Source organism: Fonticula alba (genome assembly GCF_000388065.1).
Source record: "Fonticula alba strain ATCC 38817 unplaced genomic scaffold supercont2.6, whole genome shotgun sequence".
Taxonomy (NCBI): domain Eukaryota; order Rotosphaerida; family Fonticulaceae; genus Fonticula; species Fonticula alba.
This window is the reverse complement of record NW_009242976.1, coordinates 1241240-1252601: the sequence shown is the minus strand read 5'-3', so window position 1 is coordinate 1252601 and position 11362 is coordinate 1241240. Positions and strand designations below refer to the sequence as shown.

Below are 11362 nucleotides of genomic sequence, written 5' to 3'. Positions count from 1 at the left end.
GGGCGGGCAGGGCGTGGGCCGGGAAGCGCGGAAGCGCAGGAAGAACAGCCCACACGACCCCGGCGTGGGGAAGCAAGCTCGGGCTCGCGCGCGCATGGCCGGAAACCAGGAACCCGGCACACACAAACTGCGAGCACGCTAGCCCCGCCTGGCGCGCCGGCTCCGACGCAAGCCACGGAACAATGGGCACCCCGGCCCGGGTTCACGGACCTTCATGTGTAACCTCTTCGCAGTTCACCCCGACTGGAGGCGCCCCTTCTCGCGCCAGCCAACCGCAAGGGGGAGCCGACAGAGCGAGGGAGAGAGAGAGAGAGGGAGAGCGGAAGAGACAGCAGGAGGAGGGGGAGCACGCTGGAAAAAGGACGCGCGAGTCGCCCCAACGGGGCCGGGGCCTCTGCACCCGCCAGGGATGTTCCCTTGCCCGCCCTGCTCGGCGCCCCCGCCACCCCGCTCGGTTCCGCCCAGACATAGACGCAAGAAAGGGCCACTCCGCCGAGCCAAGCAGCACGTTCTAAATGGGCGGGGGGAATCCTCAAAAGGAGAGGACATCACCTGATGGGCTCCACGTGAACCACCATCTCCGTGAGGCCTTTCGCACGACGAACCCTCTCACGAGGTGCTTTTCGGCCAGGCCCCCGGTGTACATGCGGTCCCTGCGGCGAGCTTCCCAGCGTCGTGTGGGCCGGCGCCCTGCCTTCGCCACCCCCTCCGCCACCGCGAGAACACACCGCGGGGAAAGATGCTTCCCGAGACTGGATGGCACAGCCCCGCTCCGGGTGGGGCGGAGAGGGCGGGGCCGCCGAATGGAGCATGGATAATCCCCGCAAGGCCCTGCAGCCAGCGGGGATTTGTTGCCCCCTCCCTCAACCGGCCCTCTCCGCTCGATGTGTGGGCATCCGCCCGCTGGATGGGGCCTGGCTCAAGGGATGGTTCACCGCCAGGTCGGGCTGCCAGTCCGATCCATCCGGCATCTCACCTCCTGATCTCCCCACTCGCTCTGCCCTTCCCCTGTCTTGCTTTCTCTCTCCCCCCTCCCTCGCCGATCCCCCCCCCCCCCCCCTGCAAACACACACACAATCATGTCCGTCTCTACCCTGGACGTGGCCGCCGAGCTGGAGTCCCTCCAGTCTCGCTTCAAGCCCATTTCTGTTGAGAAGGACGTCCCGGTCCACATGGATCTCGGCCTCCTCACCCTGTCGGATCCTGCGGCCATCTCCGCCGAGACCGTCGCTGCCGAGTGCGTCGCCTGCCGTGGTCTTCCCCGTCGCCGCCGCCGCCGCCGCCTCCGCCGCCGCCTCCTCCTCCTCTTCGTGCTTTTCTTGAGCGGAGATCTTTTCTGACCCTCTGCCATCCGCCCTCCCTTCTCTCTCCCCCTCCTCTCGCCGGCCACAGGCCCGACTTCCTCAAGAACCTGGCTCGCGACAATGCGCAGCTTCTGATGAACGCCATCCTTTCGCTGCCGACCGAGCGCAATGACTTTGCCCTGGTGGCCAGCCTTCCGGCCATCACCACCCGCCTGCCGCGTGAGAAGACCCTGCCCTCCGGGCCGGCTCTCACTCGCTGGGAGAAGTTCGCCAAGGAGAAGGGCATCCAGAAGCGCAAGAAGTCCAAGATGGTCTTCGACGAGGCCAAGGAGGAGTACCTGCCGCGCTTTGGCTACAAGCGCGCCAACGACGACACCAAGGACTGGCTCATCGAGGTCCCGAAGAATGCCGGTGCGTGGACTTGCCCTCCTCCGTCTTTTTTTTTCCCCCCCCCCCCCCCCCTCCTCCCGCCCTTTGTGTCTCGTTCTTTGCGTGCCTCTCCCCCTTCCCCCGGTGGTCACTGCTGGTCGAGCTCTCCTCTTTGCATGCGTGTGCGTGTGCATGTATGCCTGCTAACGCCATTCCACAGACCCCTACCAGGACCAGTTTGCCGCACGCGAGGCGGCCAAGAAGGAGCGCGTCAGCAAGAACAAGAAGAACCAGAAGCGCAACCAGGCCTCGGCGGCCATTACCGCGCAGGGTGCCCCGGTGGGCATCATGCCGCAGGCCGCCGGCAAGGCCACCGCCCGCGTCAAGGGTGCCCTCTCCTCGACGGCCAAGGTGGCGGTCGATGCCCAGGCTCTGGCCCAGGCGCGCAAGCAGCGTGCCCAGCTCAAGGATCGCCTGCGCGAGACCCTCTCCACCACGCAGATTTCTACCGCCTCCATGGGCCGCTTCGACAAGGCCCTCAAGCGCGACAAGCCGGTGGTCGATCGTGTGGCCAAGAAGAAGTCCCAGGTGACCGGCCGCGAGGCCGAGGAGCGCCTCCAGGCCCTGAAGATCCTGAAGCAGGTGGCCCGCAAGCGCGGTGTCAACGCCGAGCTGGTCAACGCCCGCAAGGCGGCTCACCTGGACTCCGTTGCCCAGGCCGAGGAGCGCCGGGGGCAGCCGCGCATGGCTCCGGGGGCCAAGCGCAAGCTCGCCGCCGCCAAGGCTCGTGCCCGGAAGTAAGTGCGCATCCGGTGCATGTGGCCATGCCCTTGACATCTGCCGCATTGTGGCCCACTGCCTTCTGCTCCTTCCTCCAGCTTTTTTACAGACACATTCGCACGCACGAGACATGCACACATGCGCATTCATCCATACACACACACACATATATATATATATATGCACCCACGCATGTGTGCGTGGGTGTGTGTGCACTTGACTGAATGTAGGTATGCGTGCTGTGTGTGTGTGTGCGCCCACGCTAGAAATGTACTTTTATCCCTCCTTTGCGTGTTGGGTTTGCGGCCGGGCCGTTCCGAGAGTGGGTTTTCTTGTTCATTTATTTATCTGTCTATTTCCGGGAGTTTCTGGAGCTTCCCGCTGCCCCCCAGAGCTCGCGCGCGCGCGCTGAGGGTGCACTCTATTGCCCGGCCAATCGGCGTCGGGTCTTGGAGCTTGAATGCAAAATGCGCATGCTCGTGCGCTGGAGGGCCGGGAAAAGCAGGACCAGCAGCAGTGGCCTCAGGGCGAAAGTGGCATACAGAGATAGAGCTCGGTGGTCGGTCACAACCGCCAGCGGGCGTGACATCGAAACCGAGGAGGGGACATCCTCCACCAACTCTACACCCATCGATGGGGGACCTTTCCCCGAGGTGGTGGTGGTGGTGGCGGCGGCGACGACGGCGACGGCTGGCTCTGGCGCCACCACCGGCGCAGCCGCCGCCGCCCCCGCCGCCGCCCCCGCCGCCAACATCCCAACGCCAAAGTCAGGGGGTGGTACTTGGGACATGGCGGGGGTGGGAACGAGGCTGATCACGGTCGGCCGGGGGCAGATACCGGTGGAGCGTGTGGCCACGGCCGCCAGGCCACTGCCCTCGCCAGCTAACAGCGGTCCCATTGACAGGATCAAGAGCAGAAGCCGTGCAATCGGCGGCATGCACAACCTGCCCAAGGGCATCACGGCGGCCATGCCGGCAAAAACCGCCCATTCCACCAACCGCATGAGTTTCACCCCGAGGGCACCCAGAAGAACTGTCCCAAGTGACAGCAGGCGCCGGGGTCGGGAAGCCTGCGGTTGGACATCGGCGGCCGATGGCCCCCGTGCCAGGCCGCCCCCCGGGCGGGAAGCCGCCACTGCCAGGAGCACCCCGAGAACCAGGGCCGATTTCTCGAAGGCCGAGGAATTGGCCATGCGTGTGGCCCCGGTCCCCCGGAGCAGGGAGCAATTCCGCTCATGCAGCAAGACCCGCTCAAGGGGATGACTCACCTGGTTCTCGGTCAGCTCCTCGACCACCTCCAGCAGACAAACCCCCCCGAGGGCCAGCATCGGGAGGAGCCAACGCCTGGACCCCGGCAGCGGCGCGCCTTCCCGGGGCTTGCTCGCGGTCGGGAACAGTATTTGATGGATGTACGGCCAGGCAGACGTCCAGAAACGCGCAAACAACAGTCCAGCCGCAATGTCCAACACGGTGTGCGTGCCCAGGTGCAGGGTATTCAGGATGATCACAATTCGAGCCCCACGCAACAACCATGCCCCAAGGTGTGCAAAGGCCATGGACCAGCGCCGCTCAGCCAGCAAGTCCAGCCACAGGGGGACCGCCATCGAGACCCGGGTTTTCCGGCTGGCCGATGCCCCGGCAGCCGGATACCGCGCAGCGATGTACTCCCCCAGATAGCTGGTGACCATGGTCGAAAGCATGGTGTGGCCGCTGGGCAAGGAATAGCCGCTCCCGCAGTGCAGGGCTCCGATGCCGGAAGCCCCGGCCAGCAGCGGCGAGCCACACAGCCAGAAGGATCGAGGCGACCGACCGAAGGATTTGGCAAAGTTCTTCACCACATGGCCGAGGACCGAGAAGCAGTAGAGTGATAGGCCAAGCTCGTGCGAGTAGCCGAGGCTGGTGCGCGGGCGTTGGTCAATGGCTGTGACATGCTGGATGCGGACCCCATTGCCAGCAGAGAGAGAGAGAGAGAGAGAGAGAGACAGGCGACGTGGTCCGGCCGCCAGGCGGAGCAGGGGGGCGAGGAATGGAGGGCGAGAGAGAGGGGACAAGGGCACACGCACCCGAGGAAAAAACTGAGCTGAATCCAGACTGATGTGCTGGTGTGGCGATGCAAGGCGACCAGGAGGCTGCGAGGGCCCGGGAGCCGGATCAGGGGGTGAGCTGTTGATCGGAGGCCAGGAGAAACCCGGGCGCGAGGGCGGATGGACAGGCGCGAGTGTGCCCCCGGGAAGAGGGGGGGGGGGGGGGCGAGGCGGTGTACCTATTCGGCAGGAAGGGGGCCGTGGCTTCGCGCCACCGGCGGCCAGCCGCACAGCCGAATGTCTGCAGCGGGGCCAGCCAGCCAAAGCGCGAAAGGAGGATGACCACCAGGCAAAGGATGCCATACACCAGCGGGGCAGGGGAGATGGCTCGCGGGCGGGGGGGCGGTGCGGGCTTTTGCACATCCGCCAGTCTAGCCGGTCCCGGGAGAGGCTCACATCCGGCCGGCGACCGGGGAAGCGACTCGGGCACACACGGGGCCGCGCCGGCGCCGGCACTGGCCTGCTCGGCGCACGGTTGAGAGGGAGCTAAGAAACGACGGAGGGCTGGCCGAGGCAGGGTGCCCATCGCATTCGGAGGGAGAGGAGCAAGCAGATCAATGGGAAGGCCGAGGGAGGGGGAAGGGGGAGGGGGGAGGCAGGGAGACAGAGGGGGGAAATTTGGACCAAACTTCTCGGGGATGGTGAGCGTGGGTGGACAGACACTTACCGAACTGGGGGAATCGAGATCTCACAACCGGGTCTTGACTCTCTCTCTCTCTCTCTGTCCACCAGGGAGGGGGCTGCGCGGGGCACCGTGGACCCCCCCTCCCCGCCCCCCGGGGGCGTCTTGGATGCCCCACAAGTATCACCAAATGAGAGAGTGAGAGAGAGAGAGAGAGAGCGAGAGGGATGTATCATTGAGAGCAAAAGAGCATACATCGTAAGCCGCGGTGTGTGCGGTCCGCGCGCGCGCGGTAGAAGCCGCCCTCGCCACGAGCATGTGCGGGGCCCCCCACGCCGTCGCAGTGCGGATATCTCCCCTCGGGTCATCTGCACCGCGGTGCCGCGATGGCTGCTCAACATTCGGCCGCAACCACAACCGAAGGAGGGTCGCTTAACAAGCACCTGGAATCCACCGGGACCGCCGCCAACTGCGCGACCGCGCCAGCAAGCCAGGCCGCCTAACCTAGACTAGGCAAGCCGACGGTCCATCGTCCGGGAGAGCCCCCCGACTGTCGTCCAGAGAGCCCCCGGGCCGTCCTGTCCCAGGGCGCCTGCCAGGGGGCGTGGGGAGCGCTTGTCTCCGGGAGCCCAGGCATCCCAGCAGGAAAGATGCCCGGGCCCAGGTACAAACATGCTCACCAATGCACACGCACACACACGCACGCACGCACGCACATGCGCACGTACACAAGAGATCGCGATTATCCGTCACACGTAGAATGGGATGGAGGCCTCCGTCAGGGGGGGGGGGACGTTCACGCCTCACTCTTCGGCGGTGGCCCCCGCCCTGTTTCCCCCATGGAGGGGGTGGATTATTGTTTTCCGGCCGTCTGGGCTGCCAGCGCCCGGGCGGCCGGCGATGAGGACTATCACGCGGCCGGGACGGAACTGCCACCGCACCGAGATTGCCCCCTCCCGCACGCTCACACGCCCGGAAGACGTGCCGGCGCTCAGGCGTTGTCCCTGTTGCCTATCCTCCTTGGCCCGGGCAGGGCGAGGCCGGAAGGCCATGTTCATGTCTTCCTGGGGCGCTCTCTCTTTTCCGCCCCCAAACGCACGACTCCCTGTCCAGAGAGGAGTCCCTGCCTCCACGCATGAAGGATCATCATCAGACCCGTCTGAGGCACTGGCCTGGGAGAGGTGCAATTGTGTGCAGATCATTCATCCCGCCCCCCGCCCCCCCTTGGGGGTGGTGTCGATGTGTGACGCCTCTGCAGCGCACCCCCTCCTCCCGGGTGGCGGCTGCGGAAAGACACAACAGAGCAAGCGCCAACAGGCTGACACCCGCTCGGGGCCCCGGACAAAAGGGTGCCACCGGTTTGTCCCGCCTGACGGCCAGGCATCCACCCCGATCTGTCCCCCCCCCCCCACGCTGAGGCCCTCCCTCCCCCTCCGCACACTCATACCCAACCACACGCGCCTCCAGCCCCGCCCCCGCACCACACCTGTCCTAAGGAAGGGACGCGATTGAGGCAACGCACAGCGGCGCCCGCGCGCCCCCTCACCCACAAAACGTGGCCATCAGGATGGTTACCTGTGCCAGGCTTGGGCTACGCGGCGGCGCCCGGCCCATGCCGGCTCTCTTGACCGCGGCTCTTCTCGCCTCGCTGGCTCTGGTGCTCCTGCTGGCTCCCCACCACACCGGCGCTGTGGACCGGGTATGTTTCCCGATTGCGACTGCCATGATCCCCATTCGTGGTCCCCCCTGTGGCGTGCCCCCTCTGCCGGCCTGCCTCTTGCCACCTCCTCCCCCTCCCCCCTGCCTGACCTGTCTTCCTCTCGCCCTCTCGCCCCCCCCCCTCCCTCCCCCCCGAATGGGTCGGCACATGAACGCGCCCACACACCACAGCGGGTTTTCAAGAATTGCTCGCAATCCGGCTTCTGTCGGCGCATGCGTCGCGTCGGCGCCGACCATCGGCGATCTCTCTATTCCACCGCCCACAAGGTTCCCTTTTCGGAATCCCTCCACCAGCCTGAGTTTCTGGTCGACGAGGCTGGCTTGGGGTTTGCCTCGCGTCCACCGCCCGCCTTCCCGAACACCACGCCATCGGAGTCCGGCTCGACCGACATGCCGACCGGGGCCAGCTGGACCTATGCCGCTGGGGCGGCTTATGCGGTGGTCCCCGGCAGCTGGACCCTGGCAGAGGCCTTTGTCCAGGCTGCCACCAACGCGAGCGAGCCTGACGCCGACCCGGCGGCCGACTTTCTCCGGCGCAACCCGGCCAACGATGATGCGCTCCATGTGTGGGACGCGCCGGGCCGCTCGCACGATGTCCTCCCCCCGGGGGCGGCGGCCACCGAGTCCACTCGCGGACTTGGTCCGGACACGCTGCTCACTTTCCGGGTGGCGGCCACCGGGGACACCCGGGCGGCGCCGCTACTCGGCCGTGTGACAGCCAGCCCGACCGGCGCCGTGCGCTTGACCTTCGAGGATGCCTCGCCCGGGGCCGTGCCGCGCTTCAGCCCGGCCCCCTTTACCATTGTCAACACCCCGGCCGGGGCGCGCCTGCGCGTGGAACATCTCCCCCAGGCCGGGTCGGTCCCGGGCGAAAGCTGGGTGGTGTATGCAGGGCCGGCCGGGGCCGCGCGTCTGGCTCGCCTGACCGATGACCCGGCATGCAGCGAGTTCCCCTCGGTCGAGGCCTGCGCCGCCTCCCTTGCTGACCACCGGCCCTCTTCCGACAGCGAGTCCCTTCACTATGCCCTGATCATCAGCCACACGCCGCTGCGTGCCCGCCTCTCGGTTGTGGTCCCGGCAACTGGCGGCCGGCCCGATTGGTCGACCGGCCACCCTGCCCCGGCTGCCACTCGGGAATACCCGGCCTCCTGGCCGTGGCTCGAGGTGGATCGCCTGCTCGAGATCAATGCCCAGGAACGCCTGTGGGCCGAACTTTCGCGCAACAAGACAACGGTACGCAATGTTCCCCACCAACACCATTCCCAGGGCTGTGCCAAGCACCAAGCACATGGCGCCCACTGGGAACCCGCGAAGTGGCTTTGCCTCCGGCTCGACGCCCGCCGCCGGGGCCGCTGACATGTTGGCCTTTCGAAGACCCCGCCCGCCGGGTCGCGCTCGGATCGCTTTGACGACGATGGCGCCTGGGAGGAGGACTTCCTGGAGTTCCATGATCCGAAGCCTCGAGGTACGTGGCTGCTGCTGCTTGCCGGAACGACGCCCATCCTCCTCCTCGCCTGGACGGGCGCTCCTCCTCGTGGCTCACATCATCACCCCTCCTCGCCTCTCTCCTGTCTCTCTCTCTCTCCCTTTCTCTGCCTCGCCCCCAACACAGGTCCCCAGGCGGTGTCCGTGGATGTCACTTTCCCCGGGTTCTATGGCGTCTTTGGCATCCCAGAGCATGCGTCGGACTTTGCCCTGCAGGACACATTGTGCGTGAATTTCCCGGCGCTGCCGGCTTGGCGTCCTCCCTCCCCCGCCTGAAGGAAGGCCACCGTGCTGACATTCTTCCGTGCTCCAACATGGCGCATGGCCGGCGTGGGTGTCCTGCGCACTCAGCCTTGGCGACCCCTACCGGCTCTACAACCTGGACGTCTTCCAGTATGTCCTCGACAGCCCAATGGCCCTCTATGGATCGGTGCCACTGATGATCGCCCATGGGCATATGGCTAATCGGCCGGCCGCCCGGCGCCCCCGCCGGTCGGTGGGCCTCCTGCTGCTCAATGCCTCGGAGATGTGGGTCGATGTGGCCCATCGTGTGGTGCGGACCTTCGCGCTCGACATTGCCCCCCCCCCCCTCCCCTCCCCCTTCTCCCCGCCTTTCCTGCTTGAAAAGGCTGACCCATCCCCTTTCCCCCCTCCCCTCTCGCCGATTTCCCCCGCTTGACCGACGCCAGCCCTGCGGCAGCACCTCCGTCACCCCGCTACTGCCGGCACCCCCGGTCTCCGTGGTCCTGGATGACATCATCATGGACATGCCGGACGACGCGGTCAGGGACCCTTCGGACTCTTCCCCCAGGCCGACGCCCCCCGTGACTCTCATACCGGCGCCCCATGTTCCTGGCGGGATTCTGCCCTCATGCGGCCAGGCCGACCAGTGGGAGGATCTCGGCGTTGACAGCCATTGGTTCGCCGAGGCCGGCCACTTGGACATGGTGATGTTCCCTTCGTTCGATCCCCCGGCCGCGGCCACTGACGATGCCGACTCCGCCCCCACGGCCACGGCCTCGGTCCTGCGGCAATTCACCCATGTCACCGGTGCGTCACCCTCCAAGGGCGCGCCCTTGACCCTGCACATATGCTGGCGAGGATTGCCTCTCGTTCTTCGGCCACCCCCCCCTCTCCCTCGCACACACACACACACACACACACACACACACACACACACACACGCACGCACGCACGCACCTTCCTCCCCTTGGACATCATGCTGACACACTCCTCTCCTTGTCGCATGCCGCAGGCCGGCCACAGCTTCCGCCCATCTGGGGGCTGGGACAGCACCAGTCGCGCTGGAACTACAACGACCAGACGGATTTGCAGCGTGTCGATGCCAGTACGTCTTCTCATCTGCCTGCTCCATTTGGCTCCTGGTGGCTGGCCTCGTCACTCACATCCCCCCCCCCTCCCCCCTGCCCTTGGCCGGGTCCCACTGCCCAGTGTTCGATGCCCATGCCCTGCCGAATGATGTGCTCTGGCTGGACATCGAACATACCGATCGCAAATGCTACCTCTCGTGGGATCGCGGCCGCTTCCCCGACCCGGTGGCCATGCAGCAGTCTTTCGCCTTTGCCGGTGGTGCACGGACCATTCGCGAGGATGTCCCTCCCTCGGATGCCTCCTCCGATGCTGACGCCTCTTCCGACTCCAGCTCCGCCTCCGATTCGGACCTCTCCTCCGAAGCGGACTCCTCCTCCGACCTGAGTGCGGATCTGCCCACGGGCTCCGCCGGCGAGCAATCCACCGCGGTGGTCGTGCCCGGGGCCGGGGCCGGTCGTCGTCTGGTGACCATCATCGATCCGCACCTGCGTGCTGGCGAACTTCCCCCCAAGTATTACGGCTTCGGAGAGCCGCGCACCGAGCAGTCGGATGAGACCCGCTCGGAGCTGCTGCGCCAGGTTTTGACCGCTCGTGCTCAGGGGGCCCTAATGGAGCCTGCTTCATCGGGTGGCGTGACCGCCGAGCGTCCTTCGGCCCCCGGGCCCTTTGATGAATTGGATGTCGGGGATCTCTTGCGGTCACTGCGTCTGGATGCTGGCTGGAGCCAGTACACCCGGGTGCTGGACCGCTGCCAGGGCGATGCGGACCGCCTGCATCGGCTGGTTCTCGACCGGTTGGATGTCCTACTGGCGCACAATGGCACCGGCCCGGAGGAGAGGTCGTCTACCGGCACGATCGAGGGGTCTGCCCCCTCGACCGGCGACGGCGGCGGCCTGAACATCGGCCCCCCCACACCGCCCCTGGCCCCGGGGAATGACCATCAAGCGCCGAACTCCGGCTGGGTGGACGGCGAGTGCGGCATCTATGAGGCCTCTCGGCGCTTGGGGTTCTTGGTGCGGGAGCCGGCCCCCCCGGCACCGAGCCCGCCGGCGCCGGAACCGGAGGTCCCATCATTGCCCAATGGCGGCCCGCTGGTGGATGACACTCCGCCACCCTCGGCGGAGGCGCGCGCCAATCGGCGCCTGCGCCGGCGCCTGCAACACGCCGAGGAGGCCATCTGCGACTTGGGCGAGGACAATGTTCGACTTTTGGCGCGCGGGCTCTACGCCCTGGCGGACATGGTCCTCCGGCAGCTGGACCACCGGTCCGGCGGGGTGCCGGTTGGCTTCCGGGATTTCCACGGCCAGTGTTGGCCTGGGCGGTCCTCCTGGCCGGATGTCCTCCGGCCGGAGGTCCGCCGGTGGTGGTCTAGCCGCCTGAGGCTGGACCGCGGTGGCCCGACCGAGGACGGGGTTTACGGCGCCTCGACACCGTGGCTCTTTGTCTGGAATGACATGAACGAGGTGCGTCAATGCCGGGGCCGGGTCCTTTCCCGTGCCATCGCCACCTCGCCTCCGGCCATTTCCGCGTGCCTTGTCTCGGCCGGGCAGGACACAGCAGGGGGAGGGCCATGGGCGCCGGTCGCGGCGCTCGTTCTTCGTCACTTGCCCTCGTCCCCCGCCGCATGTGGGATTGCTGATGCCCCTCTGTGATGTCCCCCCCCCCCCC

The 11362-nt window shown here is 66.8% G+C and overlaps 3 protein-coding genes across 3 annotated transcripts in view; 2 read left to right on the top strand and 1 right to left on the bottom strand.

Moving 5' to 3' along the window:
* Nucleotides 1-1066: 1066 nt before the first annotated feature.
* Nucleotides 1067-2630, top strand: H696_03940 (hypothetical protein). The gene is made up of 3 exons (XM_009497809.1): nt 1067-1237; nt 1393-1715; nt 1894-2630. The coding sequence occupies exons 1-3, from the start codon at nt 1080-1082 to the stop codon at nt 2472-2474; spliced, it is 1062 nt and encodes a 353-aa protein (XP_009496084.1). The 5' UTR covers nt 1067-1079; the 3' UTR covers nt 2475-2630.
* A 244-nt stretch (nt 2631-2874) lies between these two features.
* On the bottom strand, nt 2875-5186 carry H696_03939 (hypothetical protein; the record flags this gene model as incomplete). Its single annotated transcript, XM_009497808.1, has 3 exons — nt 4716-5186; nt 4516-4581; nt 2875-4348 (listed from the first exon to the last, which is right to left on the bottom strand). Exons 1-3 carry the CDS (start codon nt 5060-5062, stop codon nt 2875-2877), a joined length of 1887 nt encoding a protein of 628 aa, XP_009496083.1. The 5' UTR covers nt 5063-5186.
* Nucleotides 5187-6725: 1539 nt separating this feature from the next.
* H696_03938 (hypothetical protein) overlaps nt 6726-11362 on the top strand; it is a gene marked incomplete at its 5' end in the record, with an annotated part of 9381 nt that continues 4744 nt past the window's right edge. The window contains 8 exons of the mRNA XM_009497807.1: nt 6726-6857; nt 7049-8110; nt 8252-8342; nt 8490-8586; nt 8714-8915; nt 9052-9412; nt 9618-9710; nt 9815-11157. Coding sequence (XP_009496082.1) covers nt 6726-6857; nt 7049-8110; nt 8252-8342; nt 8490-8586; nt 8714-8915; nt 9052-9412; nt 9618-9710; nt 9815-11157 — 3381 coding nt within the window. The remainder of the gene's footprint in view (nt 6858-7048; nt 8111-8251; nt 8343-8489; nt 8587-8713; nt 8916-9051; nt 9413-9617; nt 9711-9814; nt 11158-11362) is intronic.